Genomic DNA, 20,675 nt, shown 5'->3' on the forward strand with positions numbered 1-20,675 from the left:
GGCGCGCCCTCTGGTGGTCGAACGGCAAACTGCGGGAACCGGGCCTCGCAAAGCCCTTGCTTCCGGGCAGAGGGTGATTTTTTGCAAGACTTCTTGGGGGAGCTCCTTAAAACGCAATTCCTCCACCCACCCTATGCCAGCCCCATGACTCTGATTCAGGAAACTTGAGGGAAACCCTGTGGTTCTTCGCTTTTAACAAGCACCCGCTCATGGAGGACCCGAACCCATATTTTGAGCAATGTTGGTCTTGGGCAAAAAGCAGCAAATCGGTCAGTTTCCCAGCGGCCTATGTGGGCAGCTGTCTCCATCCTGCCTGTGACCTTGAGCGTGGCTTCAGGAAGTAGCAGGGCCAGGTTCGCACACAATCTCACCCTCAGAGAGAGGCTCTCACTCCCAGCATCCCCTGGTTAAAGAAAGCCCTGTTCCTTTGGAGGGGAAAGTGGGGGGTGTTGTGGGCTGAGATTAAACCATCCCGTTTCTTTTTTTTTTTTTTAAATTTTTTTTTTAATGTTTATTTATTTTTGAGACAGAGAGAGACAGCATGAATGGGGGAGGGTCAGAGAGAGAGGGAGACACCGAATCGGAAGCAGGCTCCAGGCTTTGAGCCACCAGCCCAGAGCCTGACGCGGGGCTCGAACTCACGAACCGTGAGATCGTGACCTGAGCTGAAGTCGGACGCTCAACCGACTGAGCCACCCAGGCGCCCCTAAACCATCCCGTTTCTACTAGAGGCCAGAGTGGAAGGTGCGGGGGCTCCTGGGTGGCTCAGTCGGTTAAGCATCTGACTTTTGATATCAGTTTGGGTCACGATCTCAGGATCATGAGATGGAGCCCCGCGTTGGGCTCTGCATTGAACACGGAACCTGCTTGTGACTCTCTCTCTTCCTATCTCTCTGCCCCTCCCCTGTTCACACACACACACACACACACACACTCTCTAAAATAAATAAATAAATATTAATTTACATTTAAAAAAAAGAAAGAAAGTGGAGGCTACGGTCTTGGGCTTTGGAACCAGATATCCCCGGGTTCAAACCCCAGCTCTCCCATGTACTAGCTGCGTGACCCTAAGCGAGATACTTGATCTCTCCTGGCCTCCACTCGATCTCCCAGTTGAAGGGAGAAAGCGCACTTCGTGGGATCCCTAGGAAGAGGGATGCTCTTCCCAGGGATGCTCTCTGGGCTGAGCATTGGACGTTAGAGGGAAGGCGACAGACGCAGAGGGAAAAATCAATAAAATCCTGTCCCGGTTTCCAAAGAGCCCAGAGTCTCTTTGGGGGACATGAGTGGCGCCCTTACGAATGGGATCAGTGTGCTTAAAAGTGAGGTTTCAGAGGGGCGCCTGGGTGGCTCAGTCAGTCGGGCGTCCGACTTCGGCTCAGGTCAGGATCTCGCGGTCTGTGAGTTCGAGCCCCGCGTCGGGCTCTGGGCTGATGGCTCAGAGCCTGGAGCCTGCTTCCGATTCTGTGTCTCCCTCTTTCTGGCCCGCCCCCGCTCACGCTTTGTCTCACTCTCTCTCTCAGAAATAAATAAACATTTAAAATTTTTTTTAACTCTGGCCCTCCCCCGCTCACGCTTTGTCTCACTCTCTCTCTCAGAAATAAATAAACATTTAAAATTTTTTTTAACTCTGGCCCTCCCCCGCTCACGCTTTGTCTCACTCTCTCTCTCAGAAATAAATAAACATTTAAAATTTTTTTTAACGTTTATTTATTTTTGAGACAGAGAGAGACAGAGCGTGAGCAGGGGAGGGGCAGAGAGAGAGGGAGACACAGAATCGGAAACAGGCTCCAGGCTCCGAGCCGTCAGCACAGAGCCCGACGCGGGGCTCGAACTCACAGACCGTGAGATCCTGACCTGAGCCGAAGTCGGACGCTTAACCGACCGAGCCACCCAGGCGCCCCATAAATAAACATTTTTTAAAAAATGAGGCTTCAGAGAAATCTGTTGCCCTTCATCATGTGAGGGCAGGGCCAAGAGGCACCAGCTGTGAATCAGGAAGGGGGCCCTCACCAGAATGTAACCATGCTGGCCCTGGGACCATGAGCCCGTCATTCTCGACAGGGTCCCAGGGGAGGCCGTCCCCCCGCTCCCCTCCCTTCTCTCTGTAATTCTCCACCTTCTCCCTACTTCTAAATCCTCCTTCTTGCCAGGAAAGCATTTAAGAGTCAAGAGACCAGTGCTCAGCCACCTTTTTTGTGAAATTTTTGCAAGGCAGGGGGTCCTCTGGACTGTAACATTCATTATCTTGGCGCTTCTGTCAAAACCAAGACTGGAAGGGCCTCATTGTTGATATTCTGTATGTGCCTGTACCCATTTAAAAAAAAAAAAAAGACTGGAAATAAATAAATCCAATCTAGCTATAGCTGAATGACAGGCTTACCAATGATTTTATTTTCTTCTTTAGACTTTGTACGTTCCCAGATTTTTCATAGCCTCCATATTACATTGACAGTCAACTTAAAAACGATGACAGCCTTTTGAAGGACAAAATCCTGGCTTCCCCTCGAGTCCAGAGAATGCGAAAGGGGTTGGGGGTGGTTAGGAGGCAAGGACAGCTTAAGCTGTCACACACGTGCTGGATTGGGAAACCAGGACATCCACAGAGGACTGGGTCTCAAGCTGCAAAGTGACAGCGGGAGGGTCCCCAGGGAGTGAGCCTCATGATCATGTACAGCTCAGGCTGCTGCTCAAGATGCTGGGAAAGTAGCCTCCCCTCGACAGCCTCACCCCTGCCCCTATGGCTGTCCATTCATTCATTCGTTTGTTTGTTCATACACTTCCACGAGGCATCTTCTCTAAGCCAGTCTTGTTCTGATACAGAGGTACAAATCTCACTGTGACACGATCTGTTGCTCTTTGGGACCTCACAGATGGTTAATGTGAAACTCCTGGCATTCCAGGGTATGACGTGCAAGGTTTTCACACTCCGTAAGCCCACCCAGAGGCCTAAGGACAGCAAGCAGTCAGATACTGGGCGGGAGTGAGCTCTGAGCTTGTGGCCAAGCCCAGTCTGCCGCCAGGGTTGCCGGCCTCCGTCCCCATCCTCCGTGCCCTCGGGGGTGACTCCTTTAAGGATCTGAAGGTCCTTTCCATCTTTCCCTGACGCAGGATGTTTTCTGTGGGAGAAAACAGCAACCCTGGCACACAGGGACCACAAGGACTATGAGCAATTCAAGAAACTCCCTAAATTGTAAAATTTGCAAGCATGTGCATATTCTAAGGAGAGTCCAAGGCTTTCTCCAGATACTCTGTCAGGACCACAATGCAAAAAATGTTTAAAAAGACTGATGTAGCGGGGGCGCCTGGGTGGCCCAGTGGGTTAAGCTTCCGACCTCGGCTCAGGTCATGATCTCGCGGTCCGTGAGTTCGAGCCCCGCATTGGGCTCTGTGCTGACAGCTCGGAGCCTGGAGCCTGTTTCCGATTCTGTGTCTCCCTCTCTCTCTGCCCCTCCCCTGTTCATGCTCTGTCTCTCTCTGTCTCAAAAATAAATAAGCATTTAAAAAAAAGGAAATAAACATTGGGGCACCTGGGTGGCTCGGTCAGTTAAGTGTTCGACTTTGGCTCAGGTCATGATGTCACAGGTCATGAGTTCGAGCCCTGCGTCGGGCTCTGTGCTGACAGCTCAGAGCCTGGAGCCTGCTTCGGATTCTGTGTCTCCCTCTCTCTCTGCCCCTCCCCCTCTCACACTCTGTCTCTGTCTCAAAAATAAACATTAAAATTTTTTAATTTATATAAAAAAAGACTGATTTAGCCATATTTGCACATTTAGGGATAAATGAATCACTCACACTTACGTTGCACTTACTATTGCCAAAACTTACTCTAAACACTTTGCAGACATGAATTTACCAACCTCTCATGACAACCGCGAGATCTGGAACGATTATTGCCCTCAGCTTACAGATGACAAGCAAAGGGAAGTAACTTAGCGGGTGGTGGGGCCGGGATTGAGCCCCCACAGTCCCTGCTTTTGTCACCACTGCAAGAAGCAGGCAGGGAAGAAGGAAGCTCCGTTGAGCCGGACCGGTGTGCAGCATATCAATGATGTGGGTCCCCTCACGTCTGCCTTTCCACTCAGCGATGGCTCCTCCTTTGACAGGCGAGGAAAGCGAGCTCCAGAGAGGTGGAGCGACTTATCCAGGGTTAACCAGCTCAGCGGCAACAGCCGCCTGTCTGACTTCAGAGCCGGAGGCAGGGGCAGGTCCAGGAACCAAAGGGCAGTCTCCACGCGCTCTCAGCAGGGTCAGGCCACCTGTCCCTCCGGCTGTAATCCACCGCTTGGGGCTCTAACTCAGTGCAGAAACCAGGCTAAGGAAGCAAGACCCAAACGGTTGACTCTGGAAAGGGAATAATTTATTTTCACCCTCATGAACCGACAACCATCTTTCCTCCCTTCATTTGACTCAGCGAGCCTCAATGGAGCACCTACTGCGCGCACGTGTTCTAGCCCGTGCGTCTCAGTGGAGAGCAAAACTGGACTGGCTATTCTAGAAGCAAGGCAGGTTTGTCCAAACAGAGGAAGAACGCGGGCTTCAGTCTAACTCTGGAATCTGAGCTAGCAACTTCTCTGGGCTTTCATTTCCTTATCTGCAAAATGGGATAAGGATAGTCCCTCAGGGGGGTGCGTGCACGTGTGTGGTGAGAGAGGAGGAAGCAAGTGAACTTTATTGGCACGGCAAGTTCCTCTGTTGCCCTGGTGTTGACGCACTTCTGTCGTGTGAACTTGGACATGCCCCTGAACCTCAGGGCAGCTGGGTCCAAGCCTGTGCGTGAACCCACTCTACCCCTCTGTGGTCTGCCCAGATCAGGACTCCCAGCCCCATCTTGTTACTCAATGGCGTATATTCCACTCAAGTTAAAGCCCCCGAGGACCTGGACACATTCAGAAAAGCTTCCTGGAGGAAGCCTGAATGTCAAGGGCACCCCATTCAGAATATCAGTGGCCATATTGCTTCCTTCCCCAGTGGGCTTAAGAAACAGCCACACGTCCTTTACACATTCAATTGACCCAAAATGGTCCAAGGGTGTTGAGGCTTACTGCTTGCTGGAAATAAAGCAGCTTCGAGATCCCTAACGAAAAAGAAAAATGTGCAATTGGAGTCCTGGCCCAAGGAGGGGTTTGCTCCCACCCCATGCCACCCTTGCCCCTGGGCTGCACTCTCCTTAAAGGCATCTCGGAGGGTTCCATCACAGAACCCTGTAGCTTTAAAGCTGGGACGTTCCTCAGCAATCGCATAGTCCAGGATTGTATACTGGGGGTCCGGGGCAGGACCCAGGTCCCCGGATTGATTTTCATGGTTGCAGAGATCTAACTCTCTCCAGTCTCACATCACATCACCCTGAAAGCAGCCTTATCAAGTTTGTGAAGGCACTGGGGTCTGCTGCCCCTGGTCTGGCCGACTTCTTCATTTTGCAGGAGGTGGGGGGGGGGGGGGCGGATGGGGGAGCATGACAAACCCAGAGAAGGGAATAGATGTGCTTAAGTTCACATGGCCAGTGAGGGGCCCTGTGAAGACCACATCCACTAAGGGGACCCCAGGGCCTTAGCATGTGCCAAGCAAACCTTGGTGCATGATGCAAACAGCAAGGGCTAAATTCTGTTGGAGCTACCCCCCGCCCCCCGCCCGGAGGGAAGGGGTTCTCTTGGGAGGGGATGGGCCAACTTTCAGTGAAGATTCCCTGTGTTGAGACTCCACACTGCACCCACGGACCTGTTCATTAATAATTACCTAATCGGGAAGGTGGTAGGTGGTGCCGGGGGTGCCGAGGGATTTTGCCAATGTTCCTGGGCTTGATAGACCCAGGCTATGTTCCTGGGCTTCCTCTAGCTCTCAGACAGCCGCCCGGGGGGCCACACCAGGACCGACCGTGAGTAACTCGCTGAGGGCTGCATCTGAGACTCAGAAGGGAGGGTGACCAACCATTCTAGGTTGCCCAGGACTGGGGGCTCTGGGACATAAGGCTTCCGGTGCTGAGACACGGAGAAATCTAGAAGTGACACACCCTAGGGCTGGAACGACCCCCACACCTCACTACATGACCCTCCTCATTATACCGGTGGGGAAACTGGGGCTGAGGGCCAGAAACAGCCTCCTGCGAGGCCGCACGGGTCTCCTGGCTCCTGACGCAGGTGCTTTTGGAGCGTTCCTGCCAGAGGGAAATTCTGGGTAACTCACTGCAAAGCCAGAGAAGCGTCTGAAGGTTAGGATAGGAGAAGGTGTTAGAGCTTGGTAGGAGGCCATGCTATGGGGACGGGTGTTAGGTAGATGAGTGAAGCGACCCACTGTATGTTTTAAGTGACCACCGCAACTCCTGGGTGGAAATCAGGGTAGAAAGACCAGTTGGAAAGCCACAACAGTCTAGGTCTGGCCCCCTGCCTGTTTTTGCATAGCTCCTGAGCTAGGAATGCAAGGTATAATATCAAGATACAATATAAATATAAATATAAAATCTGTTGATGGTTGAAAAAAAATCAAAAGGAGGACGATATTTTGTGACACATGTAAAATATATGAAATTCACATTTCACCGTCCATGAATAAAGCTCCACCGGAACCCAGCCCCACACTAGGCTGCCTTGTGGGTGTGCGGGTGGCTGCTTTCCAGCCGGCACAGCCAAGTTGGGGAGCTGCAACATGGCCCGCAGTCTGGCCCCTGGTCTGAGTGAGTGGTGCTGGAGGTCTGAGTGAGGATCGTAGCAGTGGGGAGACTAGGAGGTTGAGGGAAGAGGCTGCCGGGTATGCGGAAAGATTGAATGGTTGGGGGTGCGGTCTTGGAAGGCCAGACCCAGGTTAGGGCTGGCAACTGGATTCGGGGCTGAGAACCAGGTAATAACGGTGAGGCTACCTGACGCGGCCGAGCAGATTTAGTGGAGAAAATCGAGCACCCTTGTTTGGGTAGGTTAAGTTGATTAGGAGAAGAGACCAATCCGTTTCCCAGAACTTCGGGCAATTCAGGTTTTTTTGTTTTGTTTTGCTTTGGTTTTGGTTTTTGTTTATTTTTGTTTGTTTTTTTTGCATTTTTTTGTTTGTTTTGTTTTGTTTTTGTGTGTTTTTTGTTTGTTTTTGTTTTGTGTTTCTTTTTGTTTTGTTTTTTGAGGGACAGAGAAAGAGAGAGAGAGCTGGGGAGGGAGACATAATTTTAAACAGGCTCCACGCTCAGTGCAGAGCCCGACTCAAGACTCGATCTCACACCCATGAGATCATGACCTGAGCCCATATCAACAGTCGGACGCATAACCGACTGAGCCATCCAGGCACCCCAGGCGAATCAGTTTTTTGAACATCAGTGATCTTATCTGTCTGGAGTGAAGATAAGAATGCCAGTTCTACTGACCTCTACCTGGGTAAGAGGGTCAGACAAAATGGCGTTAAAGTGATTTTGCAAACCGTAAAGCACACCATGGATGTTTGTGGAGTTGAGGCTAACACTTTGGCGATTCGCATCCTCGGTGCAGTGGGTCACTGGGCTGAGGAAATTAGCTCAAATGGCAAAAGGAGCCCCGGGCTGAGTCTGGAGCCACATGCTCTAGCTCAGATATTTAGCAGTTAGATAAATGACCTCATTCAGTCATTTGGCGAGTCTCGGCAATAAGAATGGAGGCCAGTGCTTTGCAAAGCTCACCGGGACAGGAAGTGCCAGGAGGCGGTGGGCACAAGGAACGTGCTTGGTTAACCCACAGAATATCATCTTCACCACATACTGGGAAGGGGCTGGGTGTTTGCTAGGCTGCCATAGGCCCATCTGCTGGACTTGACCCTATCACTTGTCACCCGGGGGCCCTGCCCTTCCCTGACTTCTCAGTAGGGCTGGGGCTTCTGCTGGGGCATTGCCTGGGCACTCTCTTTCCTCCTATAGCCCTGACAGTGCAGAAGATGCATCTTGCCAGCCACCTGCTCCTCCTTCTGGCTGGACTGCTGGTCGCATCTCACGGCCAGCTCCTCCCTGAACACAACAGCCAGGGTCACACTGGCAGCCCCCATCCGGAAGCTCCAAGCACAGGTGAGGGCTCCCCCAGCCTCAAGATTGCCCCGGGAAATACAGTCTTTGCTCTCCGCTTCTACCACCTGATGGCTTCCCAGAGCCCTGGGAGCAACATCTTCTTTTCCCCGCTGAGCATCTCTGCCTCCTACGCCATGCTGTCCCTGGGCGCCCGCTCACACAGCCAGACCCAGATCCTCGAGGGTCTGGGCTTCAACCTCACGGAGGTGTCTGAGTCGGACATCCACCAGGGCTTCCGGCACCTCCTGCACACCCTCTACCTCCCGGGAGACAGGCTGGAGATGCACACGGGCAGCACCCTGTTCCTGAGCCAGGAGCTGCCCATCCTTCCGGGATTTCTGAATGACAGTGTGGCCTTCTATGACTCCAAATTATTCCTCACCAACTTCCACGACTCTGTGGGTACCGCCCAGCTGATCAATGACCATGTCAAGGAGGAAACTCAAGGGAAGATTGTGGATTTGGTCAGTGACCTGAGCACAGACATCGCAATGGTGCTGGTGAATTACATTTACTTCAAAGGTAAGAGTCAGTTCATCGGTGGGTCCTGTATCTCCCCTCTCCCCCTGATTTACAGATGGATTAAATGTTTAAAAAAAAAAAAGAGAAAGTGGATGGATGGGGCCAGATAGGGCCAAGCAACCCTTAGAAGATTCATGTGAGAGCATCAGATATTTAAGATCGTGTAGTTTAGAGGTTTCCGTACACTCCTATCTTTAGATACGTTTTCTTATTTTTTTTATTTTTTTTTTTTTAGTAATGGTAATGTATGAAATGTACAAGTTGAACTTCTGGATTCATGACGAAGGACTGCCACTTATCAATAGTGTAAACAGGGAGGTGGTTGTTGAAGAATACCTCCTTCAAAGTTCTGGTTTTATTTTTTTAATGTTTATTTAATTTTGAGAGACAGAGACAGAGAAGGAGTGGGGCAGAGGCAGAGAGAGAGGGAGACACAGATTCTGAAGCAGGCTCCAGGCTCCGAGATGTCAGCACAGAGCCCGTTGGCAGGGCTCAAACTCATGAAACCATGAGATCGTGACCTGAGCCGAAGTCAGTTAACCGACTGAGCCACCCAGGCACCCCCGAAGTTCTGTTTTGAGGATCAAATCATGGCACATATTTGTGTCCTCCTTAGAAGACGGCCTAAAGAGATAGGCAAATTACAGTCCCCAGCCACATCTGATGGGCTTCCTGTGTTTGTTAATAAAGTTTTATTGGCACACAGCCATGCCCACTCATTTGTGCATTGTCCCTGGGCTGTTTTCACACAGCCACAGAGATAAGCAGTTGCTACAGAGCCTAAAATATTTGCTTTCTTTCTGGCCCTTTGCAAAAAAAAGTTTGGCGACCCCTGACCATTATATATAGTCAATAAATAATTAGAGTAATTGTAATTAATCTAATGATTATACTCATTTTGAAGATCCTTAAAAACACATAAGGGTATAAAAGGAAATAGAAATTGCCCGGGGGCACCTGGGTGGCTCAGTCGTTTAAGCATCTGACTCTTGGTTTCCACTCAGGTCATGATCTCAGGGTTCGTGAGCTCGAGCCCCGTGTGGGGCTCTGCGCTGACAGTGTGGAGCCTGCTTGGGATCCTCTCTCTCCCCTTCTGTCTCTGCCCTTTCCCTGCTCATTCCCCCCTGCCCTCTCTCTCAAAATAAATAAACTTAAAAAGAAAAAAGAAATTTCCCCTAATCCTACCACACTGAGACAACCCAAAATGTTAACGTTTTCACTGAATTCATTCCAGTCGTCCACTCACACACATATGTTAACTGTTGAAATCACAGCGTGAAGACAGCTTCATGCTGTGTGTACCATCAGTGTTCCATCAGGGAAGCAAAGCCATCATAAGTGGTAAGGGAAAGGAGGTTGCTATAGGAGTTGGACCTTGCATAACTGTGGGGACATGAAGGTTTGGAGGAAGCAAGGGTGGGAGGGGCAGAGTGAAGTCCTGGGGGCAGGTGCAATTTTGGGGCTTATCGGGGATCTATACTATACTCCAGCTGCTTTCGGCCACCCCAGTGGGTCTGTGTAAGGGGAACTTGTGGAGAAGCCCACACTGGGCACCTGGTGGTGGCTTGGGGACACCGGTGGTCAAGAGGGCTACTGTTGGACGATGAACCTGGAGGATGGCACGGACGAGCCGGGGCACACAGGGCTCCACTAGGTCTGCCCATCATTCCATCTTCCTGCGAAGATCTTCAGAGTGTGGTGCCTGCCCCACGTCTACTTCCCCATCTCATGCTTGTGACCACCTTGAACCCAGACTCTACAGAGAGCAAATTCTGGGAAACAGCCCCAGCCAGACTAACGATCCAGCCAGATTTGTTATCACTTGCATTTTACACAGGGAATGTGTCACCTACCATCGAAAACGTTTTTAAAAACCTTTTTAATTCTGCAATAACCACAAACTTACAGGACGGTGCAAAAGTAGTACAGAGAGATCTTATGCACCCTCCACGCAGGTTATCCTACATCACATGTTATATAACTTGTAGTACGGTAACAAAACCAGGAAATTGACATTGGTGCAATCTATAGAACTAACTCAGATTTCACCAGGTTTTGCATGCGTTCGTGTGTATGTGTGTGTGTGTGTGTGTGTGTAGTTTTATGCTATTGAAGACTTTATTTAGATCTAACCCAATGCCTGCACAATAGTCTACTGATGCCATTCCCTTTGAAATATAATTTAAATGTATAATACACACCATTGACCCACCCAAAGCTCTGATCACAGATAATGAAGGGTTTGGGTGCTCTCATCTGAAAGAAACCTAGCTCAGGCTGTTTGGCATGAGAAAGAGAGGTTCTCCAGAAACAGAAGGGAGATAGAGACATCCTGCCCACTGACACATCTGCCCTACACTTTGGGGACACGAATGTAGCCCAGGCCTCGCTGTAGGTCACGTGGTAAGAGAATGGAAAAATGGTGGCTTATCTTCAAAAGCAAAAAGCACCTAGAATAAAACAAAAGATGCACAAGTACTCTGTAGCTAAGATTCTCTTGAGAGATGTTAAGGCAGACTTCAACTTTAAAAAACACTGATACATTGGGCTGCCTGGGTGGTTCAGTCCGTTAAACGTCCAACTTCAGCTCAGGTCATGATCTCGCAGTCTGTGAATTCAAGCCCCACGTCAGGCTCTGGGCTGATAGCTCAGAGCCTGGAACTTGCTTTGGATTCTGTGTCTCTTTCTCTCTCTCTCTCTCTCTCTCTGCCCCTCCCCTACTTGCTCTCTCTCTGTCAAAAATAAGTAAACATTAAAAAAATAAAATAAATAAAAAACACCGATATATCATAGTCATGGAAAGGAAGACAATATGGTAAAGATGTGGATTCTCCCATGAATAAATCTAAATATTTAATGTAATCCCAATCAAAATCCTAACAGGTTTTCTTGGTTTTTTTTTTTGGTTTTTTCTTTTTTGTGTTTTTTTGGTGGCAGTTAACAAGCCGAGTCTAAAATGTATATGAGAAAAGCAAAAGGCCATGAATAGCTACGATGGGAAAACTTGGCTGCCAGAGAGCCCAACTCATCATAAATCTGTATTAATTTAGACTTGGTGGTACAAATAGACCAATTCCACAGAAGGGTGAGGCCAGAGTAGAGCCCAGAAATGGCTCCGTGGATAGATACCTGGGCATTTGATATTTGTCAATGTTGGCATCCCCCCCTTACCACTGTGATAGAGCACTGGGGAAAGTGGGTTACAAAAAAATGACACTGTGACAACTAGGTCCCCACAGGGGGAAACAGATGGGTTTAGGCCCCTCCCTTCTATCAATCATAAGTATTCCTTCCAAGTGGAGTAGAGTGCTTTTTGTAAAAAGAAAGACTAAAGCTTCTAGAATATAAGACCTATTCTCTCTCTATAATATATATGGAGGTTATATGTATATAATACATATGGAGGGAAAGTTGTCCTAAACAAGACACAGAAGACCTAATCACAAAGGAAAAGACTCATATGTTCACTTCATTAAAGAATTTCAATACCAAAGCGCCTGGATGGCTCAGTCAAGTATCTGACTTTTGGTTTTGGTTCAGGTCATGATCTCACGGTTCTTGAGTTCTATCCCCATGCCGGGCGCTGCACTGACAGTGCAGAGCCTGCTTGGGATTCTCTGTTTTCCTCTGTCTCTCTGCCCCAGGCTCTCTCTCTCTCTCCCTCCCTCTCTTTCTCTCAAAAACCAATAAATAAACTTAAAAAAAATTTTTCAACCATCAAAACCCACCATCATGAGAGTGAAAAGCAAGGCAGAGAGGGAGAGAAAGTATTTGCAACTCACACGATTGATACACAACTAATGTTCAGAAAGAACTCCTACAAATCACTAAGAAACAGTCCTCCACAAATACAGGGGAAAAAACATGATCTGGCACTGATGCAAAAAAAAAAAAAAAAATAGGACTTTTTTTATGTCAACAGGTCAGTAAACATACAAATGGTCAACAGGTCAGTAAACATGCAAAAGTTGCTCAACTTCATTTTTAACCAAGAAAGTGCACTACAAAGCCGTAATGAGCTACCATTACATAAACATCAGGTTGGCAAAAAAATTTAAGCGCCGCCATGTAAATTCAATGGCGAAGACAGGAAACAACCTAGCTGATACCCTTTGTATCTCATATTTTAGAATCTAAATGAGCCCTGAGAGATCCGTGTCTCAGGCAGGTCCGGCTTTGAATGGTCTAAATGATACACCGTGATGAAACAGTAAGGTGGGGTCTCCGCGACTGTTGGAGAGGCATTTCCTGGCTGGATGGTTGGCTTGTTGGTCCACCGGTGCTTTGTACCTTCTTCCCTTCTTCCCTTCAGCTCTGTGGGAGAAACCATTCGTTCTCTCGTTGACCACTCCCCAAGACTTCTACGTTGATGAGAATACAGTAGTCAAGGTGCCTATGATGCTGCAGGACACAGAGGACCACTGGTATCTTCATGACAAATACTTGCCCTGCTCAGTCCTGCGGATGGATTACAAAGGAAACGCGATGGCCCTTTTCATCCTTCCTAACCGAGGGAAAATGAAGCAGGTGGAGGAAGTCTTGACTCCAGAGATACTAAAAAGGTGGATGAGCTTGCTTCAGAAGAGGTAATCTTCTGCAGCACTGCCTTTCCAAGGGACCTTTCTGATGGAAGCCAATGCCCAAAAGGGGGGTGATTGCCAAATTACAAAGGAATTCTTATTTGCTTTAAGACTTTCCATGGGTTTCCTCAAATAATGAACTCTCCTCTTACATCTGAGATAAGATTTTGCCCCTATCAGTGAAAAGAGAACCAGACTAGGAGTTAAGAGTCCTGGTTCTAGATGCAACCCTCATATAGCACAAGATCTGGGTGATGTGACCTTGGCTCTCTGAGGGTCTGCCCCTGTGCAGTGAATGCATAGACCTCTGGTCAAGATGACTGGGACAGAGGGACTTAAGAAAACTCCATCTGCCCATCTAAGGAAGTAGCCAGGAAGCTTTATATCACTCTGGGGCTACGAGTGGGAAAAGTTTCCATCCACGTATAAGAAAAAGGCCTCAACCCAAGGCCACATGTGGACGGAAAATTTGCACAGCTCATGGGATAGAGGAATTCTAGCCAAAGAAATCATCTGGTCCCAAATAAGTGAAAACCACAGGACCCCAACACAGGCAAAGGCAAAAATGCCACACAGGGAGACTTGCATCTCCCTGGGCACCTGGCATGCCCATGGAAAACAATCTCCGCTGAAGACGAGCTCCCAAGGGAGGAGGTCCTGCAGACAGCAGGCCCTGGAAGCAAAGGAGCCTGGCTGTAAGCCCCTGGGAGCACTGAGCAAATGGTGTTTGTGGCAGCAGAAGTCAGATGGAGTGGGGCCAGCTAGAGGGTGCAGAAAGGGCGAGTACAGTGCACTGGGGTCCCTCGCTTGTTTCTGAGTCCAGAGTTTTAACTCCATATCTCCTCCAGGTACTATTACAGGAAGCTCGAGTTGCATTTCCCCAAGTTCTCCATTTCTGGCTCCTATAATTTAGATCAGATTTTGCCCATGTTGGGCTTTGTGGACGTGTTCTCACAGCAGGCTGACTTGTCCGGCATCACTGAAGAGCGAAAGCTGCAGGTGTCCAAGGTAAGTAAGTCATCGGTGGTCACTGATGCCTGGAGACGCAGTGGGGAATGTCTGCCCCTTGGAAGCTTCTAGGTGATGGGTGTTCCCTCTGCCACCAGAGGCTGAGAGTCATTCAACCATCCACAGGCACGGGTTTCCAGGAACCAACCCACCACGTGCTGGCATGGTACTTGGCTCTGGGGATACGGTGTCCACCCAATCCTTGTCCTCAGGGAGCTCTCGCGGCCAAGTGGGCTCCATAGATCACGACAATGGAGAGTGACAAAGTGAAAGAAACAGAGAAAGGATAACAGACCAGGCTGGGCTGGGGGTGTGTATCAGAGATTCCTTTGACGAGAGAAAGAGACCTAGGACTTCAGTGAGGAAGACAAAAGTGCATTATAAGGTAGAGCCTTGAGTTGCAGAGTTGAATTCCAGTTCCTTCCCTTACAGCAATCAAGGGCTATCTAGTGTCTGGATTTATGTTCCTCATCTGTCAACCAGCCATAATGCATCAACCTTTCAGGGTGGTTATGAAGATTTAAAAAGTGCCCCAGGGCACGTAGTAAGTGTTAAGTTGCTGATAGAAATAATTATTTCCATAAATAAGAGGGCATCCAACTCAACAACCCACCCAGTGTAGACATTCTTGCTGTGATAGCCCCAACAAGGGGCTTGGCTAGCAGTGAACTGCGGTGCTGATCTTCAGCGATCTCTGGTTCTTCCGGGCTTCCCTGAGTCCTGGCTCATGTTCTCTTGGAGGTAAACACTTGTGATTTCCTTCCCAGAGTTTCCACAAAGCCATTCTGGAGGTGGACGAGGCTGGCACCCAGGCTGCAGCGGCCACTGGCAGCTTTGCCACCTTTCTGTCTGCCCGTCGCAGTCGCGGAGTCCTCTGGTTCAACCGGCCCTTCCTTGTGGTGATCTTTTCCACTGATACCCAGAGCATCCTCTTTCTGGGCAAGGTTGTCAACCCCACGAAACCATAGCCTTCCCAGGGCCGGCTCTTCCGTTACAAGCTGGAGGATGTGGCCTGGGGGGCTTGGTGTGAGCAGCTCCGCGTTGGAGCAAGGGATTCAGAAGATCCTAAGAGTCCGGGGCAGAAGCTGTTGGCGAAGGAGAGCGACATGTGACCCGGACACCTAGCTCCTCGGGACGGTGTGACCTCAGGCAGGTCGCCTGGCTGCTTCAAGCACCACCCGGGAGAGTGGGAGACACCCCGCCAGGTGGTTGAAGGGATTAAACAAAACGATGGCTATGAGGAACCTGGTTTGGTGCCTTGCACGTAGTAGATACTCAATAAACGCATCCTCGTTTTCCATCCCTTCAGGGTTTGCCCTGCATGGCCCTGGCATATCTGGTCCCAGACATGGGAGTGAGATGTTCCAAGTTCCAGTGTATGCAAGGGAGAAGCAATGTGGGCAGCCAGCCATCCTGGGCAGGGTGGACGCCTGGTTTCAGAGCGGGGGCTCGGGAGGGCCTCGGCTGGGAGAGCACCAGTCGAGGTGGCTGCCACAGGGACCTAATGAGGAAAGCCCAGCAAGGCGGGTAGCCACCCGGGGGCAAAAGGCACTGCCCCCTCCTTTGTCTGTGGAGATGTGGCCAGTCCCCCAGGATCAATGGCCATGGTCACGGATGCACTGAAGAAGAAGACAGAGTGTGCGATTGGAGCCCGGGCACCTGTGTTGATATCTCCATCTTCTACTGATGTGCTCCAGGGCTTCCGCCAAATGCTTCCCTTCTTGGGTCTCAGTTTCCCCAGCTGGGTAATACGGGCTGACCCAGGTGGTCCAGCTCAGACATCCGTGGTGTGTGGGCTGAATTCTCTGAGCAGGGTCCATCCAGAGCCTCAGAGAATCAACCTCTCTCCCTCCCCCAGGAGGAGGGGGGCCGACAGAACCTGGCTGTGTTGGTCCCAAACCTCAGTGATTTGGGGCAGATGCACTTCCCTAGGCAGGGCCCTGTGGATATTCTTGTCGGCCAGTGCGTCGGAGGCAGGAGGGTGCCACTGGTGACTGAAGAGACAGGCTGAAGGCCACCTCCAGCATTGATGATTGATCAAGGGCCGCGACATTGCAGGGTTTGTATGACATGGTCCCTGGTCCAAATAATGCTACAAGGACAGAATAGGCTCGTTGTGGGAAACCAGGAAACCAATATTCAGAGCAAGAGACAGACCGCTTCTTTATGGTAGAGGAAGCCGTTGCGAAAGGAAGCGAGAGAGGGTGGGAAGGGAAGACTTCGGGGTTCTCTCCCCCTCGCCTCTCAAATACAGCCCTGGGCTGGACAGGATAGCCCCAGGACAACCCTGATAAAAGAAAGATCCCAAATGAGGTGCCTGTCACACCAGCCCCGAACTACGTGGATAGGGACCTGGAAATGCTGCAGGACCCCGGGCCCCCCACTGCCGGGAGGAATGTAGACCCTCCCATCCATCCCTTGGGTTGATTGGCTGAAAGGCACGCATGTTACTGAAGATATTGGCCCATGTCCCCCTGCACCTGTCGGGAAGTTGAATTCTGTTTTTTAATAATCAGGCAAGAAATGAAGCCCGGCCCAGCCTGACACTCCCAACTCTGCCCCTATAGAAGCAGGTGGGTGGGCGGATTGAAGCCCCTCAGATGAGGGAAGCCCGAGGCCTGGGGTTACTGTGGCCGGTGCTCCCTGGGTGGTGTGTGAAGGGGGAGGCTCAGTGGGATGAAGGGGAGGGAAGGGGAGCGGTCGCCCTCAGATTAGCCTTGAGAGGGACGCCGCCATATTCTGATGAAGCCCGCCCCTCCCCGACTCAGGAGCACTCAGTGGCTCCCTATTGCCTGCAAACTAAGGCTCAAAGTCCCCTACCCGCTCTTCTTCCCCCCTCTGCCTTTCCTGCCTCAGTCCCTCCTCCTGCACACATGTGCCTAGTGACTTGAGCCAAGGAAAGTTGCTGTTTCCCCAGGTTGTCCATAGCTTGCACCCTGGGCCTTTGCTCCTGCAGGTCCCCATGGCCCAGAGCTCCCCCCCCTCATCCCTGAGAATCTTCCGGAACTTCCTACAAACGCCTCATGCCCTCCGCAAGGCAGATGGCCATTCTCCCATCAAATGTGGTTGGCTGACTCATCTCTGCTCCCCTGGCCCCGATTAGACAGAACATCTTGGAGGCAGGGCCCTGTTCATCCTGAATTTCCTGCACTAACCCCAGAGCCTGGCCCCAGAGCTGATCGTATGGTCTGGCATGTGGCTGAGGCTCAAATGATATTTGGGGAATGAATGAATGAATGAATGAATGAATGAATGAAAAAGGCTGTGCCCTGAGCAAGGTCCCCGAGCTGTTTGCTCTGCATCACCACCCCCTGACACATCCCTGGAATTGATTGGGTAAATATTTATTATTCCAACTCCTCAGATTTCGAAATGCCCTTTTGGAACCTTAAACCGATACATAAAAAGACTCCATGCAAGACACCTAATCCCCCCTCCGCCCCCAGAGCGGTGCCTGGGCCTCCTTCTCGTCTCCTTTGCTGCTCTCCTATGGGGTCCCTGATTTGTGTGGCCCTCGTGACACCCCTTGGGAGATGCAACATGGGTTCTTTTGGTTATTCGCTCTGTCATTCAACAAATAGTCACGAAGCGGGGATTGGCCACTGGCCCGGGAACTGGGGCATCTCCCCAGGGGCAGAGGGGGCGCGTGAGATCTGGACTGGAGCTTGGAGGGGTGTGGTCCCAGCTTTCCCACCAACCCTGTGCTGTGGGGCGGGCACGTCACCTCTCTGGCTCTCAGATTCCACACACCACCCGTAAATGGGCACAGACCTCACAGCCGCTGTAGCAGCAGAGAGCGGAGAACAGACACGGGATCCCCTGAAGATGCAGACCTGGGAACCCCGGCTCTGACCCGCTGTGAAAGGAAGGCGCCAGCCCCATCCCTGGCTGCCTGGGAAGGCGGGGGAGTCCTTTTCTGAGAAGCGGCGATTTAAGGCCAATAGCTCCCATGCTCTGAGCACCTGCAGTGAGCAGGGCACGGGGACACGTGTTTCCAGGACTTATCAAGAGGCCACAGAACACGCACGTACAAAACCTAGACTTTGGAGCCAGAATGCCTGGGTTCGAACCTGACCGCCACCCGTGACTGACTGTGTTAGTTTGTTGGGGCCGGAATAACAAAGCACCACCCACTGAGCGGTTTAACCAACAGAAATGTATCATCCCACAGTCCGGAGGCTGAAAGTCTGAGATGAAGGTGTTGGGAGGGTTGTCTTTTCTGAGGGCCGTGCGGGAGAATGTTCCGGGCCTCCCTCCTAGCTTCTGGTGGTTTGCTGGCAAACTGTGGCATTCTCTCTGTGGCCATGTCTGTGTCCACATTTCCCTATTTTACTTTATTTTATTTTATTTTATTTTATTTTATTTGTCAAAAAATGTTTATTTATTTTTGAGAGAGACAGAGAGAGCGAGGGAGGGGCAGAGAGAGAGGGAGACACAGAATCCGAAGCAGGCTCCAGGCTCTGAGCTGTCAGCACAGAGCCCGATGTGGGGCTCGAACCCACAAACCATGAGATCATCACCTGAGCCAAGATCAAGAGTCAGACACTTAACCCACTGAGCCAGCCAGACGTCCCCGACATGGGCTATTCTGAGCCTCAGTTCCCCTACCTGTATAATGGAGACATTACCTAACGCAGAAGCCCATCTTGAGCACTGGATGAGTTACTACACGTAAAGCACAGACCTCTGGCACTCCACGACTGTTAACTATTTCATCTTTTGTCACAACCCTGTCCTCCCCTATCCTCTAGAACACAGTCACAGCCAGAGCTGGCGGGTCACCTGAACTAGTAAAGTGGGCTGACAGTGTTGGGGTCCAGGAGGGTAGGTCAGTAAAGACCCCCATTTATTTATTTTTTCTTATTTTTTTTAATGTTTATTTATTATTTTTTGAGAGACAGAGAGAGAGACAGAACATGAGCAAGGGAGGGGAAGAGAGAGAGGGAGACACAGAATCCAAAGCAGGCTCCAGGCTCTGAGCCATCAGCACAGAGCCCGACGCGGGGCCGGAACCCACAGGCCATGAGATCGTGACCTGAGCCAAAGTCGGCCGCTTAACTGACTGAACCACCCAGGCGCCCCAAGGCTCCTGTTTATTGAAAGACATTTCTCCTCAACATTGTTACACTCAGTGGGCTGGGCCGAGCAGAACCCACCTCTGCCCAGCGTGAAACTCACCTGTTGGGGATGGCGTTCTCTGTCGCTTTTGGTGTTAATCAAAAAATAAATGTATCACAAACACCACGGGTCTTTAAATTCCCATATTCTGGCCACTGGCACCTCCTACTCTCTCACTGTGGCTGTTATGAACTTAAGTGTGCCCCCCCCCCCAAATTCACATGTTGAAGCCCTAACCCCCAATGTGACTATGGGGCCTTTAGGGAAGTTAATTAAAGTTCCATGAGGTCATACAGGTTGGGTCTTAACCTCACAGGAATGATGTCCTTACAAGAAGAGGCAGAGACACCAGAACCGCCTGTCTCCCTCTTATGCACAAAGAGCCCATGTGAGCACAAGGTGAGAAGGTGCCATTTGCAAGCCAGGAAGGGAGATCTCGCCAGCAACCGCATGGGATGTCACCTTGATCTTGGACTTTCAGCCTCCAGAAAAGGGAGAAAATAAATGTCTGCCGTTGAAGCTCCCAGTCTGCTATTTTGTTATGGCAGCCTAATTAGCAGGCTAATGCACGGGGCATCGTGCCCTGAGACCAGCGTCCCCCCCAAACCTTTCTCTTCAGAACTTACCCGGCCTCTGCCCCCTTCCCGAGTGGCAAGGAGAGTCAGGGGCTGCCACAGACTTTCCCCAGATTCTCAAGAGATTCCTTACAATATAGGCTTAGAAAGAGATACATGGGACGTGTCTATGAACAGCTGGAAGTCCTTCCTGTCTTGGTTAACCCCATCTTTCCCCAATGCTTCCATCTGGAGCCCATTTGGGGGTATTGGCTGTACCAGGATCCTGTCGCTGCTGTAATCAATTATTACAAACTTAGTGGCTTAAAATGACAAGCATTTATTCGCTAACAGTTCTGGAGGTCCAAAGTCCAAAATGGGTCTTGCTGGGTCAACATCGAGAAGTCAGCAGGGCTTTCTTCTGAGGGTCCCTGGCCCATGGCCCCACGTCGCAGCCTTCTCTTCTGTTTCCGTGATCACGTCGCCTTCTTCTGATTCTGGTTTCCCACTGCCTTCCCTTGTAAGGACCCCTGTGATTACAGTTAGGGCCCACCTGGGTAATCTGTGACAGTCTCCTCCCCACCCCCCGCATTTCAAAGTCCCTTTAGGGACACTTGCAAAGTCCCTTTAGTCACAAGAGGCGACATCCACAGGTCCTGGGTATCAGGACGGGGATGTCTTTGCGGGACACGGTATCCATCCCGGCACAGGTGTTCACATGATTCCCACCCTGCAGAACATAGTTTAGGAATCTCTGGGTTATGAAAGGAAAGACTTTCGCTAGGTCACATGGCCTGGGGACAGACGACACCAAGCTTCCCCCTTGCTAACGCTTCTCCTTAGCTGTGTGCCTGTGGGCTGATTGCCTAACCTCTCTCTGCTTCTGTC

The 20,675-nt window shown here is 50.6% G+C and overlaps 1 protein-coding gene across 1 annotated transcript; it reads left to right on the plus strand.

Annotated features, from left to right (window-relative positions):
* The first annotated feature begins 5,730 nt into the window (after nucleotides 1-5,730).
* Nucleotides 5,731-15,423, plus strand: SERPINA4 (serpin family A member 4). Its single transcript, XM_015074974.3, has 5 exons — nucleotides 5,731-5,872; nucleotides 7,862-8,527; nucleotides 12,840-13,113; nucleotides 13,956-14,115; nucleotides 14,883-15,423. The coding sequence occupies exons 2-5, from the start codon at nucleotides 7,879-7,881 to the stop codon at nucleotides 15,081-15,083; spliced, it is 1,284 nt and encodes a 427-aa protein (XP_014930460.3). The 5' UTR covers nucleotides 5,731-5,872; nucleotides 7,862-7,878; the 3' UTR covers nucleotides 15,084-15,423.
* The last annotated feature ends 5,252 nt before the right edge of the window (nucleotides 15,424-20,675 follow it).

Source organism: Acinonyx jubatus, chromosome B3, assembly GCF_027475565.1.
Source record: "Acinonyx jubatus isolate Ajub_Pintada_27869175 chromosome B3, VMU_Ajub_asm_v1.0, whole genome shotgun sequence".
In the NCBI taxonomy this organism is placed as follows: Eukaryota; Metazoa; Chordata; class Mammalia; order Carnivora; family Felidae; genus Acinonyx; species Acinonyx jubatus.